This window comes from Saccopteryx bilineata, chromosome 10 (assembly GCF_036850765.1).
Source record: "Saccopteryx bilineata isolate mSacBil1 chromosome 10, mSacBil1_pri_phased_curated, whole genome shotgun sequence".
Taxonomy (NCBI): Eukaryota; Metazoa; Chordata; class Mammalia; order Chiroptera; family Emballonuridae; genus Saccopteryx; species Saccopteryx bilineata.
The window spans coordinates 59,176,982-59,192,174 of NC_089499.1; the positions used below are offsets into that span (position 1 = coordinate 59,176,982).

The 15,193-nt window shown below is 42.7% G+C and overlaps 1 protein-coding gene across 1 annotated transcript in view; it reads left to right on the top strand.

Moving 5' to 3' along the window:
- The window catches only part of CACNA2D3 (calcium voltage-gated channel auxiliary subunit alpha2delta 3), a 1,003,844-nt gene that overhangs the window by 489,388 nt on the left and 499,263 nt on the right, over positions 1-15,193 (top strand). The window contains exon 9 of the mRNA XM_066244394.1: positions 8,281-8,355. Coding sequence (XP_066100491.1) covers positions 8,281-8,355 — 75 coding nt within the window. The remainder of the gene's footprint in view (positions 1-8,280; positions 8,356-15,193) is intronic.

Below are 15,193 nucleotides of genomic sequence, written 5' to 3' on the forward strand. Positions count from 1 at the left end.
CAGCTTCTGGAGGGCCCCACAAAACCCCAACTTCACTCTTTTTCTAATGTACGGGGCCCAATATTTTCTTCTGTGCCTGGGGCCTCAACCGACCTTAATCCGCCTCTGGGCATGATCCCTTCACAAAGGATCCACCCTCATGACTTCACCTAAACATAATTATGTCCCAAATGTCCCATCTCCAAATACTACTACATTGGGAGCTGGGGCTTCCACATAGGACTTTAGGGGGACAAAGATACTCAGTTCATAACACCAACATTTTGAGGGGTTTTAGTAGTAGATTTGCAACTGGCAAATCTTCATTTTCATTCCTTTGAGGTGTCCTTCCAACCCTAAGTGTATTTGACCAATTTTGCCTTGCTGAATTGTGCTGGTGTTTTGTTGTGTTGCATTTTCTCCACCACCTTCCTCTGTTTCCATAGGGGCAAAGTTGCTCCAGTAATATGGTGTAAATTTTTCTTCATTCTGTTCAGAAAGGTCATTTGCCTCTGTCTAGAGACAGACTCACTGCAGGCTCTTGTAAGTGCAAGGGGGTGGAATATGTGACACTCCGTCCAGGAACGCCAGCCTGAGCAGCCTGCTCTGGGGGCTGGGCTTCATTTTCGGGAGAGGACATTGTTATTTCACCTTTCGTTGCACTGTCAGCTTTCTCTTGCTTGCTGCGTAGATATTTGAGGAGACATTTCAGTATTTTAGAGAGAAAGTAAAGAAAACAATCTTCACTTTCAGTGTTGGAAGCCCTAGTGCAATGTAGGTTTTTGTTTGAACAAATCTAATTCATCATTGCCTTTTGATTTTTAGTCTCATGATGAGGAAAGGAGCAGAGAGACCTAAGGAGTAGAACAAGCTTTTCCTGGCCATTTCAGTCATTTTTTTGCATGTTTGCATTTTTGTATTAAGTTCATTGTTAAATGCATCTTGTGCATTTTATTGAAAAGCTTTTAATTCAGTTCTTTCCAGAGAATAAAGATGAAAAGATAACGTAAAAAATGGTTTTAGTGTTCATGGGCAGGGTATTACAAAATTTATCTAAGACTGATGAACTAAATGATTGAATTAAAAAAAAGATAGTTGAAATATGAGAGAGATTTTGTGCATTCAAAGTTAAAAAAATTAAAGGTCAAACCACTGGTGCATGAAGAGAGATGTCTCTGACAAGAGAAAGGGCATATTTTTCTGATTCACTTTGAAGTCAAATTTCAAGCTATGCATTAAATTAACAATATTATCATAAAAATGAGGGTGCTAATTCAACCCTGTACAATGCTGAAATTTGAAAAGTGATTTTACAGGAATCTAAAGCCATGCATTCAATGAATACAGCATTAACTGGGCTGATATTGTGAAATCAATTTAAATGCCTCCTCCTGCAACCCGTGTTTGTACAGAGAAGAGCATCATTTGTTAGTTCAACCCAGAACTTTCTGGTACCCTGGTTTTAATTTGCAGAATTTTCTTTAAAACCATTTCTCCAGTGCTTTGCCTGCTGTGGATTTGCTTTTTAAAGTAATCGATTCCGTATTAAAAGTAAGAGGATGGTATTGTCTTTCACTGCTCATTTGTTCTATCCTACTCATTACGTCTAGTCGTGTTTTAAATTATACAAGAAGCTTTTGTAGTGCAAAAGATCCCTGGGACTCCTTGTGTTGGTGAAAATATTGTGGGCTCATCTGCTTCATTACATAATCCCTGCACATTTTCATTCTAAAGGTTATTTAATCAAAAGTGCTTCAATAAAACCATCAAAATACCTAATGGCATTCCAGCAATTCCACACCAGTTTTTTCATATTGGATGAGCATGCCAGCGTGTTAATTCCGTGGATTTTTTTGTGGGATTTAGGGTTCTCTAAAACGTACTCACTCACTTCCTTTACTTTTTATTTATCTGTTTTTTGAAGGTGGTAGAGATTCTCATCTTTTTTTTTTTTTTGTCTCTGTCAACATTCCCTCCCCCCAGGCTTTGTTCTTTTTTTATCTGATTTGCCTCTTTGTTTCTTTGTTCTAATTATTCAGTCTACAAAAACTATTGAGTGTTAACAGATAAGTACTGGGACTGTCTTTGTAGCTAGTGAAGGCGGAGTATCTTCCCTGGTGGACCTTGATGCTTTGTTTGTGAGTGTTGGTGTGGTGCCAGCCAGGGAGAGGCGCGCACAGGAGAGTGGCCAGTGCGGTCTGGGAGGGAGGCAGTGAGGGGCTGCGAGGGCACGGAGCTGGGGCAGGCGACCGACTCAGACTCAGTGACCGCTCATTGGCAGAAGTGATGAATGAGTGAGCACTTTAGGATTGGCATTAGCCCGGTATGTGCAATGAGGTAGGGCAGGAGGGAGGAGGATCAAGAACAGTAAGTAGTATTTACAGGCTGGTTATCTCCTCTTCCATCCCAGGAGGTGCAGGATTGGTCGGATGACTGAAAGGAGTTCAGTGTCTGGGTGTATTGGGGTTGGGGTGAACGGAGGAGGCGGAGTGGGTGGATGGGGGTACTGATGGAAAGAATGGGACTGGACTGAGAGGGTCAGGCCAGATCCAACAAGTCCGGTCAGCCATGGAGCCGAATTAGGATCTCTCCTGGAGACAAAAAGACATGGCAGGAGTCTGGAGGGTGTGTTAAGAGTGTCCCTTAAAGTTTTTTCCCTTCTTAGGTCTTTGCTCATTCTCCTTTTCAGGCAACTGATGATCTTCTGTAGGTCCCAAGAGTGCCATTGCTCTCTTTGATCCAGTCCAGCTTCTAAAATTAAACAGTGTTCATAATCCCTACTCTCATCCAGAGCCCAAAGTCAGCTGTCCCCCACTCTGGTCTCAGGGCTGTGATTCACACAAGCCAGCATGTGACACGACTGCACACAGCGCTGGAGCCTGTGTGGATCTCAGTGGGCGAGTCCAACCCATTTGTTCTTTGTTTTCAGATCCTTCTCTAAAACATTCTGGCCATTCATTTAATACACTTAAAACCTGCCTTTCCTATTTTAGATCATCATTAAAATTCTCACTGAGGCTTGTACTGTATCTTTTAAATGGGAGGTGTAGGGAATGCTTACAGAGGTTGGGCAGCAGGAAGGAAAAGAGGATCCGCACAGAATCTGGTGGTTGGCACAGAGGCAAGGGAGGGACAGTTTCTGCAAGAAAAGAGTACTAGGATGTAGTCTCACACCTAAAGAAGATCAAGGGTTTATCCGAAACCTACTTTTGTCTTTGAATGGACCACTGCAGCATCACAGATAAGCATTTTTTATTATAAAAAGGAAAGCAGACATAATCTTCAGATATAATGAACCTATCCTTTTCCTAATGAAAACAGGGGAAAAAGTGGTTCCTGATCAGGCCACCGTGATGATCGGGGGAACGTTAGCTGTTATTTCATGTCCCTGGCACAAGGCAGATGTTTCGTCCCTATTCACTGAACAAGCACAGGAAAAAACGTTTCCCTGGCCGTGCCTTCTGGGAGAGGATTTGACAGGAAGCTAGTTGCACTGTCTTGGCTCCAGGTCTGTCAAGGTCACCAAGAGGGTTCAGAGAGTGGCACAGAGTGGGAGAGTGTGTGGCCACACACCCTGGTGATTTCTGTCTCGGCTACTCAGACAGTCGCCTGTGCCTACTGGTGAAACACTTCTCTCCAGCTGTGCTCTCTAGAGGAGGTCAGCGGCATGTGAGCCAGGTCCCTAAGAGTAGGCTACTGCCATTGTCCCCACATCCGCTTCCTACTTAGCCAGTACTTGGGGTAGAGGGTACCCGTGGTCCTTGTGTCTGTGCAGACACATCACACTTGCATATATTTTCTTTCTTTCTGTGCATGTGTACCAGGGTCTTTCTGTTTCTTATATGCCAGGTTCTGTGCTAACCCTTTACCAAGCCATCAAGTTTCGTTCTCACAGTGAGCTTATGGGGGAGGATTAGTTACCATCCCCAATTTCCCCAACACAAACACTAGGGCTCAGAAGCTGACACACCTTGGCTTAGGTCACCAGTGAGTGTGTGTCAGAGCCAGGATTGGAACCCAGCTTGTCTGCCTCAGTTACTTCAGCTCTACTGTCCTACTCTAGTGTATGTGGGAGTCAGATGAGATAATCCAATCAGACGAGAGAAGGGGAGAAGGGAACCAGCTGTGACTGAGATCCTGTGTCTATGTGACCATTTCTGAACTCTTTACAGAAGAAAGTTCTTTGTCTATCTCCTCACCATGTGGCTGGTGGGCTGGCTAGACCATCTGTTCAGTGAAGAGACTCCTCCCATTCCCCGGAAATTTCAGAAACAATTCACCACTTTGGGGGAAATGGGAGTTGGTTGAGTTTCTCTTTACGGTTCAATCTTGGTAGTGAGAAGGAGCAAAAGCAAATGACAGAAGAAAACTCTCTGTTGCCAGGGATGATGCACATTTCATCCTTTTCTTCCTTAGACTATTGGTATCTGATTGTTTAAGGATGAAGGAGAACCATTCATAAGGGCATCACATCTTAGGGCCGCTGCGACCAGATGCTCAGGTGTAAAAGATATGTCCATCCCACATTATTGTTTCACAGAGTAGAAATTTCGGGAACATCCATGAAAATGCAGAAGTGAAAGACTTTCAGACAGATCGCTGCTGAGAGCTCGGAAGCAGTTCCACATGCGGGGCACCCTGTGCCCCCTCGGGAGGAGCTGGGCTGGCATGGTGGGCATGCCCAGCTGCCTGGTGTGCATCGTTCCGTCACGCAGATGGCTGAGCCCAGCTCCCTTTGGGGATACACACCAGATTGCTCAGCATAGCTTTATCCTGATGCATCAAGGGAAATTAGTCAACTGCAAGCTTGGATGATGCCACTAACAAGCTGGCAGTGGTTCAGAAGAGCAGATTCCTCCACTTTGGCCATGGCTCACACAGTGACGGCGAGCATGGTTTTGATTACTGCGTATGTTCCTCCCTGATGAGGGCAAGAACTTCTTGGTCTTCTTTACTTTTAAGTCCCCTCTGCAGCCCCCCAACATGCACAGGCCTTTACATTAGCCAAGTAGTTTCAGGTCTGTTGCCACAGTGGATCCTCACAGGGACCCCTAGAGAGTAAACAAGATGAATTAGCATCTTTGCATGCACAAGAATCTGGGATCAGAGAGGTTTAGTGCCTTCCCCAAGGCCACACAGTGAGTACCTGGCAGAAGCAGGACTTGGACTTGTGTCCTGACTCCCAGCTCAGACTGTACAACTCTAAGAATCAACTTTGAGAGTGTTTATTAGGCAGAATGGAGATGGCGTTTTAAATTTACTTGGAAAGAGTTGGAAAGTTTTTGGCTGCAGGTTATGAAACAATGAATGAAGGCTGCTTGAGCCTCTAGGCATCTCTACTCTCCTGGGAGAAGCCTGGAGGACACAGCTGCAGTGATTCAGCAGTGTCCCCGAGGGCCCACATGGCTCCCTCTTCCTGCTCTGTCTTCCTTGAACTTGACTCTCCACTTTCAACCTTGTCACCTCATGGTTGCAGAATGCTTGCAACTGCATGAGAGCATCCCCAGTGTGAAAGACAGCAGTGGATACAGAAGAGTTTTTCCTTAATGGGAATAAAATCTATTGAAACTGCCCAGAAAACTACTCTTCAAATTTCATTGGCTGAGAAGGAGTTGCTTGACCAACCCTCGACCAACCCTCACTGCAAGACAGGCTATGAAAGCATGTATCCAGCAGAGGGGACTGACAGCTGTGATTGGCTCTGACTGATTCTGCTTCAGGCTTTAGGAATGGATGTACTGTCTCCCTGGACCAAATCAGTCAATAGCAAGGGTGGAGGGAAGGAGGATGGCTGTTCGATTTATTCATTTATTCACTCACTTTTTCAGCAATTCCCAGTGTCAGTCCAACAGGAACTGAGAACTTTAGAGAAGCTCTTCTTCAGGTTGGACTGTGTAGTTGCTTTCTGGATCCCGCCCTGTCTAATCACAAAACGTTGCACTCCCATTTGTCAATGGCTAATTTCAGAATTACATGAATATATTTTTCCTTCGTGCCTCATCAGAAGAGATCTAAGCTCTAAGACCATTGAGTGATAGTTTTCCAAATGCTTTTGTGTGACCAGACTAAGAACAAAGGTTAGAGCAGGAGCAGGTCAGACTGGCGAGAAACACGGAAGCTTGGGGGCCAGAAGGAGCGCCTGGGCTTTGTCATCCTGGGCGGTGGCTGTGCGTCAGACTGCCCGGGGCTGAATCTGGACTCCAGCCTTTATGCATCACTTTGAGCACGTTGATTGTTTCTACTGTGCCTCAGTTTTCCTCTCTGTAAAGGGAAAGGAATTGGAAGCACTTACCACATGAGGTTGGAATGCCCTGTGGATGAAGTCCAGCCCAGGTCTGGATGAAGGAAATGCTCAGTAACCGTTAATAGCTGGCATTCATGTTACCACTACTGCTACTTCCTGTACACATCTGAGCACGTGAAACCCGCGGCGTCTCAGTGGCCATTACTGCACCCTGCAGGTCTGGTCCTCTTGCGTGTATCCCTGCTGGGCGCCCAGGGCAGTTCTCCCAAGTTCATCTCTTCTTTTTCACTCATCCTCTGTTCACAGCCCTCCATAATCCACTGTGCCACAGACTTAAAGTCCAACTCCTTAGCCAGACTTTGCGTGCAATCTGGGCCTGTGACTGATGGTTCTGGTTCCTTCTCTCAGGAGCTCAGGCTAGGCCTTTGGTGGATAAAGTGAGAATGCCATGAGATTCTCATTGAACAAATTGTCTTGGCACCTGCTGTGTCCCGGGGAATACACTGAGGAGTCAGACATGGGTTTTAGCAACGTGGCCCCACTTGTGGTGAGGGCCCAGGCACTAGGTAACTGGAATTCAGAAGTGAGCAGGGGAGGGGTCGTACCTGCCCCAGGGGAGGCAGGAGTGAGCTGACCCAGAGGAGAAAAGGAGTCAGCCAGGAGATGCCCAGTGAGGGCCTCAAGCAGAGGGCCCAGTGTTGGAAGGCCCAAGGGAAAAGACAGGACATGTCAGAGAACAGAATGGGAATTAGAACTGGCCCGTACTGGCCCTGGCCGGTTGGCTCAGCGGTAGAGCGTCGGCCTGGCGTGCGGGGGACCCGGGTTCAATTCCCGGCCAGGGCACATAGGAGAAGCGCCCATTTGCTTCTCCACCCCCACCCCCTCCTTCCTCTCTGTCTCTCTCTTCCCCTCCCGCAGCCAAGGCTCCATTGGAGCAAAGATAGCCCGGGCGCTGGGGATGGCTCCTTGGCCTCTGCCCCAGGTGCTAGAGTGGTTCTGGTCGCAGCAGAGCGATGCCCCGGAGGGGCAGAGCATCGCCCCCTGGTGGGCAGAGCGTCGCCCCTGGTGGGCGTGCCGGGTGGATCCCGGTCAGGCGCATGCGGGAGTCTGTCTGACTGTCTTTCCCCATTTCCAGCTTCAGAAAAACAAACAAAAAAACGAAATAAAACAAAAAAGAACTGGCCTGTGCTGAGTTCATGGAGGAGGACTAATGAATGAAGATGCTAGAAAAGTCAACAGATGCAAAGTGTCCAGAACCTTGCCAGACAAGCCGTGGAAAGGTCCATTTGAAGAGCAGGGGGACTGTGAATGGGTTTGAACAGAGGTTACTTTAGTCAGATTTCTATTTTGGAAAGACCAGCCTCGCTACAGTGTAGGGAATCATGCCTGGTAAGGGAGTAAAGAGAGGAACAGTGAAAAATCCACTCCCTAGTTGTGAGCTGTGGACAAAAACATGGTCTTATCCTGGGTGTTCTGGGATCAAAAATGATTGGAAGGTGGGCATTGGCCTGTGTAGAAGGTGGTGTCACTGTGCATGAGTAACAGTGACCAATACCTGCGTAGCCTCCACAAGTGACCAGGGAACATCAAGGCCGCTCTTCTATTCTGTCCTCATACACATGTGACCCACACAGGATTCCTTTGGCTCCATGAAGCCAAAGACAGGAGCTGGAGCTCTATTCACCCAAGTCTGAAATGCTCTTTAGAGTCTACCTGGACCGCGTGTTGTCAGCCTTGCCCAGGGAGCCCCAGTGTTTGGAGTTGCCCCTGAAGGATTATCATTTAACTGTGTGCACCCTGAACACTGCCAGACACAAACATGTGCTCTAGAAGTTTTGTTTTTTTTTGTTTTTGTTTTTTTTTAGATAGGAAAAGAATAAAGACAGTCTTTGGCACATAAGCATGATTTCTCTACGGGCACCAACTGAGAAAGCTAGCTTATGTGAACAAATTGAGCTTGTGATTGTTCTGCTTTTTGTTTCTGTATCCTTAAATTATTTAAGGAGGACCCTTTAAATGCTTAATTGTTTCCTGTTGGCTGTTTCTTCCCTCTGCAGTATAACGAGGAGCTTCACTACGTGGAACCTTGCCTGAATGGAACATTGGTGCAAGCTGACCGAACAAACAAGGAGGTGAGGCCTGCTGCTGGGCGGGTGCGTTCGGGGTCATGGCCCACTCTGCCGCCTCCTTCATGGTGACCACGTATAGTGATTCTGTCTTAACTTTTAGAAGCTTACCAAATGCATTGCTCTTTCATCAAGGGCTTCAGAACCCCACCCAGGGTGTAGCACATTTAGGAAGAGGCACAAATGAAATCATGGCAGTAAAATGATTACATTGAGTTCCGTGCTTACTAATTCTGAAGCAACTGACTGATTTTCTCTTTCTCTGAGTACGTGCTCTGTTGTGCTCAAAACTATGTTGACATCATTGAAAAAATACAACTTTTGCTGAGATTTTAAAGAAAATTGAAGTCATTTGTTATGTGATTATTGTATATAATACAATTGATTAAATAATGGTGGGGGTAGCTGTTGGGGTAACTTGTCTCCTGGGTGAGAAGGGAAACTTTACAAGCATAGGGATGACGTCTGCTCTCTGCTATATCTTTAATGTTCCAAGCATTGCCCGCTCCATACATTTTTTAAAACTTTATTTAGAAAATTACATTTAAAGGGGTGACATTGATCCATAAGAGTACATAGGTTTCAGGTAAACATTTCTACAGCATTTGAACTGTTGATTAGGTAGTGTACCCATCACCACTCCATAAATAGTATTGAACAAAAAAGGGCTGGTTAAAGGAGGCCCTTTAAAAAATTGGATAGATGTTTACCTTCCAGTTGGAGCATTCTAGAGGAATTCCCAGAATAGATTTTTATAAAAATAGATCTTGTTTCGGCCTGACCTGTGGTGGCGCAGTGGCTGAAGTGTTGACCTGGAACACGGAGGTCATCAGTTCACAACCCTGGGCTTGCCTGGTCAAGGCACATATGGGAGTTGATGCTTCCTGTTCCTCCCCCTTCTCTCTCTCTCTCTCTCTCTCTCTCTCTCTCTCTCTCTCCTCTCACCTCTCTCTCTAAAAATGAATCAATAAAATTTAAAAAATAAAAATAAAGCAGGATAAAAGTCGATCTTGTTTCCCTTTGGCCACCTTTAAATCTTTCAATACAGCACTGTAGCTGCTGGCACTGCTCCCCCAGGGCCTGGCCGCTGTTGAAGTGGAAGGTGTAGTTGTGAGGACAATGATGGCACACCTCCTGGAACTTGTAGCTGCATTACTCACCTTGTTCTGTTGTAACTGCCAGATGGGTACAATAAAGTAGTGCCTCTGCCCTGGAGCAGCCCTGAGGTGGCTGAGGACAGCGGCCACGGTCAGCCTCTGTGAGGCACTGTGCATGTGCTGGGAAGACCCCCTGGCCCAGACGGGAATGATGGGTGCTCTCTTAGATGCAGGTGGGAGAAGCAACTGGTGTGGGCATTTCTGAGGGAGTGGATGACAGAGGATTGAGAAAAACTTGTTATAACTGGAACACAGGTGAGAAGGAAAAGTTTCATCAGGGTTCACATCCAAGCTTCAATCTGAGGGTCAAGAAATACCATAACAAGCTTTATTTTTAGGAGAGAGAAATGTGTATGTTGTAGTTCAAAGAACAAGTTTATCTAAGGAATGTTTGTTTATGGTCATTTTCTGGTCTCAGGTAGGCTTTTATTTTGTGTGGCCATTGCCTGGGTCAGGATAACATTTCTTTCCCAATGTAGTAGCCCTGGAATATTTTCCAAGCCTCAAATAGATGTCCAGTAATGGTGGTTATGACATTAGATAGAAAAGATGCTTAAAATGACTAAGGCCGGCCTTGGCTGGTTGACTCAGCAGTGAAGCGTCGGCCTAGTGCTTGGATATCCTGGGTGCGATTCCCGGTCAGGGCACAGAGGAGAGGCAAGCATCTGCTTCTCCCCCCCCACTTCTCTTCCCCTCCCCCTCTTCTTTCTCTCTCTCCCTCTCTCTCTTCCTCTCCCTCAGCCATGGCTCTATTGATTTGAGCACCTGGGCCCATGCGCTAAGTATGGCTCCCTGGAGCCTCCACCTCAAGCATTAAAAACAGATTGGTTGTGGTTGACCCCAGATGGGCAGAGCATTGTCCCCAGATGAGGGTCACTGGGTAGATTCGGGTTGGTTGAGGCTCACGCAGGAGCCTGTCTCTTTATATCCCCTCTTCTCACTTAAAAAAAAATGACTAAGGCCTTCCTTTAGATGACTTCCCAATGAACAGTGCCAGTTTGGTATTTGGAGATACAAAGTTTTATGAATGAAAAAAGTTGTTAGACAAGGTAGGCTAAGAATTTATTTTAAATTTCCTTTGACTTTTTAGGTATTAAAAGACTGAGGTAGTATTTTAAATATAAAAATTAATCCAGACTCTGATTCTGCCAGTACAGGGTAGCCGCATTTTAGTTGGATTCTCCCACTTGCAAATAAAAGCTCCTGTACATGACCTAGTCTAAAGACACAGGGTGAGTTCCATGGATTCCTACTGATTCCCATTTATCCCAAATGGAGCAATCCAGAAGACTCTACCAGAACCCTCTACCAGAACCAATAATACTCACTAGGCACAGATTTTAAAAAATGATCTCAAGGAAAGATTTTTTCCTCTAACTAAAGAACTGGGACAAAGGTGGCCTATCTAAGGAAATCTTTGAGACAATACCTTCCTTCTCCAGCCAAACACCAATGGCAACCATAGACCAACCCTCCACAGCTTCAATGGGGCTACATAGAGTTGATCTTCCAGCCGACCAGTACCCACTTGGCTCATGTGCTACACCTCAACAGAGAGACCAAATACTGAGGAAAATGCTTAAACAGGATTCAGAGTCTCATAATATACAATCCAAAATGTTCAAAATGTGATAAAAAAAATTCTTATGACCCTAAAACCAGGAAAGTCACAATATGAGTGAGAAAAGACAATCAATACAAGCTAATATTGACATGAATCAGATGTTGAAATTACCATGTTGCTTCAGTAAGCAATTAGGAATTCTCTTGAAGCAAATGAAAAAATAGAAAAGCTCAGTAAAGAAATAGAAGTTATAAAAAAGAGCCAAATGTAAATTAGAGAACTGAAAATATAGTCACCAAAATAAAAAGTTCACTGGATCAGTGCTCTAGTAGAGTGGAGATGACAGCAGATAAAATCAGTGAATGTTAGGACAGATCAGTAGAAATGACCCAAACAACAGAGAGAAAATGGCCTGGAGTGTACAGAGTTCCAGGAACATGCAGGTTAATAACAAAAGAACAAGCACTCATGTTATGAAAGTCCTAAAAGAGGAAAGAGAGAGTAGACTGGATAGAGGTTTGAAGATATATTGACTGAAAACTCTCCCAAACTAATGAAAGGCATAAACAAATATATATTCAAGAGACTAAGCATCTTCCAAATAGGATAAACCTAAGTAAATCAATGGCAAGACACATCATAATTAAATACAATTAGACAAGGAAAAGACACAATAGCAGCCAGAGAGAAAGGACTTGTCACTATAGCTTTTCATTTGAATGACAGCAAATTTCTCAAGTAAAATTATGGGGGCCAGGAGGAAGTGGCATAGTATTCTTCAAGTACTTAAAAAAAACTGTCAACCCAGGATTCTATATTCAATGAAAATCTTTTATAAATGAAGGAGAAATGAAGACATTATCAGATGAATGAAAACTCTGAGAATTTGTTACCAGCATCTCTACCTTCAAAGAAGAGCTAGAGAAATTCTACAAACAGAAAGGAAATAATAGTAAAGAGATTGAAACTTCAGAAAGGAAAGAATATTGGAATGTGTAAAAATAAGAGTAAGTATAATAGACTATCCTAATTCTCAGAAGATTCTTAAATTATATTTGATAGTTGAAGCAAAAATTATAGTATTATCTGATGTAATATCCAATGCTTGTTGAGGAAATATTTAAGAGATTATATTTTAGAAGTATGGAGGGCAAAGGGACCTAATTAGAAGTAATTTCTACATTTCAATGAAATTGATAGATGCTGATACCAGTAGACTGTGACTAGTTACAAATTTGTAATAACTAGAGCTACTGTAAAGAAAACAATAAAAAAGAGGGATACTTGCCTGACCAGGCGGTGGTGCAGTGGGTAGAGCGTCAGACTGGGATGCGGAGGACCCAGGTTCGAGACCCCGAGGTCGCCTGCTTGAGTGTGGGTTCATCTGGTTTGAGCAAAGCTCACCAGCTTGGACCCAAGGTCGCTGGCTCAAGCAAGGGGTTACTCGGTCTGCTGAAGGCCCGCAGTCAAGGCACATATGAGAAAGCAATCAATGAACAACTAGGGTGTCGCAACGAAAAACTGATGATTGATGCTTCTCATCTCTCTGCGTTCCTGTCTGTCTGTTCCTATCTATCCGTCTCTCTGACTCTCTCTCTCTGTCTCTGTAAAAAAAAGAAAAAAAAAGGTATACTTGAAATTAACTCAGAGGAATTTAAGAGAAGAGAAACAAGGAGGAAATGAACAACAACAAAAGATATAAATTGACAGACTTAAGCCTTAACTATCTTGATCTAAATGTATCAATTAAAAGATAGAGATTGAGTAGATTATAAAATGGTTCATCCATATACTACTACAAGAAATTTACTTGAAATTTAAGGACATGAATATGTTGAAAGTAAAAGGATGGGAGAAGATATACAATGCAAATATTAATTAAAAATAAGGGTAGCTATATTAATTTCAGGTAAAGTGATCTTTAGAGCAAAGAAAATTATTAGAGATAATGAGGGAAAATACAGAAGGATAAAAGGATTAGTCTACCAGGGAGACATAACACTTCTAAATATGTTTGGATTAAACTATGGAGCTTCAAAACACATGATGAAAATGAACAGAGCTGGTGATTAGTGACACTGAGCATCTTTTCATATGGCTATTGGCCATCTATATGTCTTCTTTGAAGAAGTGTCTATTTAGGTTCTCTATTTTTAATCAGATAGTGCTTTTTGTTGCTGTTAAGTTGTATGAGTTTCTTGTATATTTTGAATATTAATACCTTATCAGATGTATCATTGGCTAACTGTCCATTGATAGACAAGTGGATAAAGAAGATGTAGTACATATATACAATGGAATATTACTCAGCCATAAGAAAGAATGGAATCTTGTGATTTTTAAAAGCATGGATGGACCTAGAGGGTATTATGCTAAGTGATATGTCAGACAGAGAAAGCAAATGCCATATTATTTTACTTATATGTGAAATATAAAAAATAAATGAAAAACAAAATAGAAAATTCATAGAGAGAACAAATTGATGGTTACTGGATAAGAGGGGGCTTGGGGAATGTGTGAAAAAGGTGAAAGGGGTTAAGAAGTACAAATTGTCAATGATAAAAATACAGGAATATAAAGTACAGCATAGGGAATACAGTCAATAATACTGTAATAACTATGTATCATGTCAGATGGGTACTAGATTTTTGGGGGTCAACACTTTGTAAGGTATATAAAAGTCTAATCACTGTGCTACCCATCCAAAATAATGCAATATTGTATGTCAACAGTAATTGAAAAATAAATTTAAAAAATTAATACTGCAGGGAGTAGAAATATAAAAACCTACAGTTACAGTGGATAGTTGTGCATTTCATAGTCTTTTATTGACAGACTACTAAGCCAAAAGTCATCAAGGATATAGAAGCACTGAACAAAATTATCAGTCAATAAGATCTGAATAACATTTGTAGAATGCTTTGCCCAATAGCAGCAACATGCATGTTCTTTTCAAGTACCCGTGGAATGTCAACCAAGATAAACATATCCTGGGTCATAATATAAGCCTTGACAACTGTGAAAGAGTTGACCTCATACTGAGTATCTTTTCTGATAATAATGGAATCAAACTAGAAATCAGTAACAGAAAGATGACAGAAAAGTCTTTAAACACTTAGAAATGAAGCACATTTTTAAATAATTGATAGGTCAAAGAAAAGGTATTGAGGGAAATATTTTAAACTTTTTTTTTTTTTAACAGAGACAGAGAGAGGGATAGATAGGGACAGACAGGCAGGAATGGAGAGAGATGAGAAGCATCAATCATCAGTTTTTCGTTGCAACACCTTAGTTGTTCATTGATTGCTTTCTCATAGGTGCCTTGACTGTGGGCCCTCAGTAGACCGAGTGACTCCCTGCTTGAGCCAGCGACCTTGGGTCCAAGCTGGTGAGCTTTGCTCAAACCAGTTGAGCTCGCACTCAAGCTGGTGACCTCAGGGTCTCAAACCTGGGTCCTTCCACATCCCAGTCCAATGCTTTATCCAGTGTGCCACTGCCTGGTTAGGCTGAAGGAAATATTTTAAAATATCTATAAAACTAAATAAAAATGAAAAGATGATATATAAAAATATGTGGCACAAAGCTGTTACAATTTTTAGAGGTAAACTATTAGCACTAAAGGCTTACATTAAAACAAGAAAAGCCTCAAATAAATAATCTAACGTTCTACCACAATAAACTAGAAAACTTGAAGCATAATAAACCCAAAGCAAACAGGAAGAAGGAAATAATAGAAAGCAGAAATAAATTAAATTGGAGCAGGTTAACAGTAAAGAAAAATCATGACAACAAAAGCTGGTTCTTACAAAAAAATCAATAAAACTGATAAACTTCTAGCAAGACTAATAAAAATTAAAGGAGAGAAGTGACAAGTCACCAATATCAGAAGTGAAACAGGAAATATCACTACTGAAGTTATTAAAAATAATACAAAGGTATTTCAAACATCTTTACACTCATAAATTTGAGAACTTAGAAAAGATGGACCAAATACTCAAAAACTACAAGTTATGAAAATCCAAACAAGATGAAAAAGATAATCTAAATAGTCCTATAAGTATTAAAAAAATTCTATTCATAATTTAAAGTTCCAAAAGAGAAAAAATATAATTGAGTCCCAGAT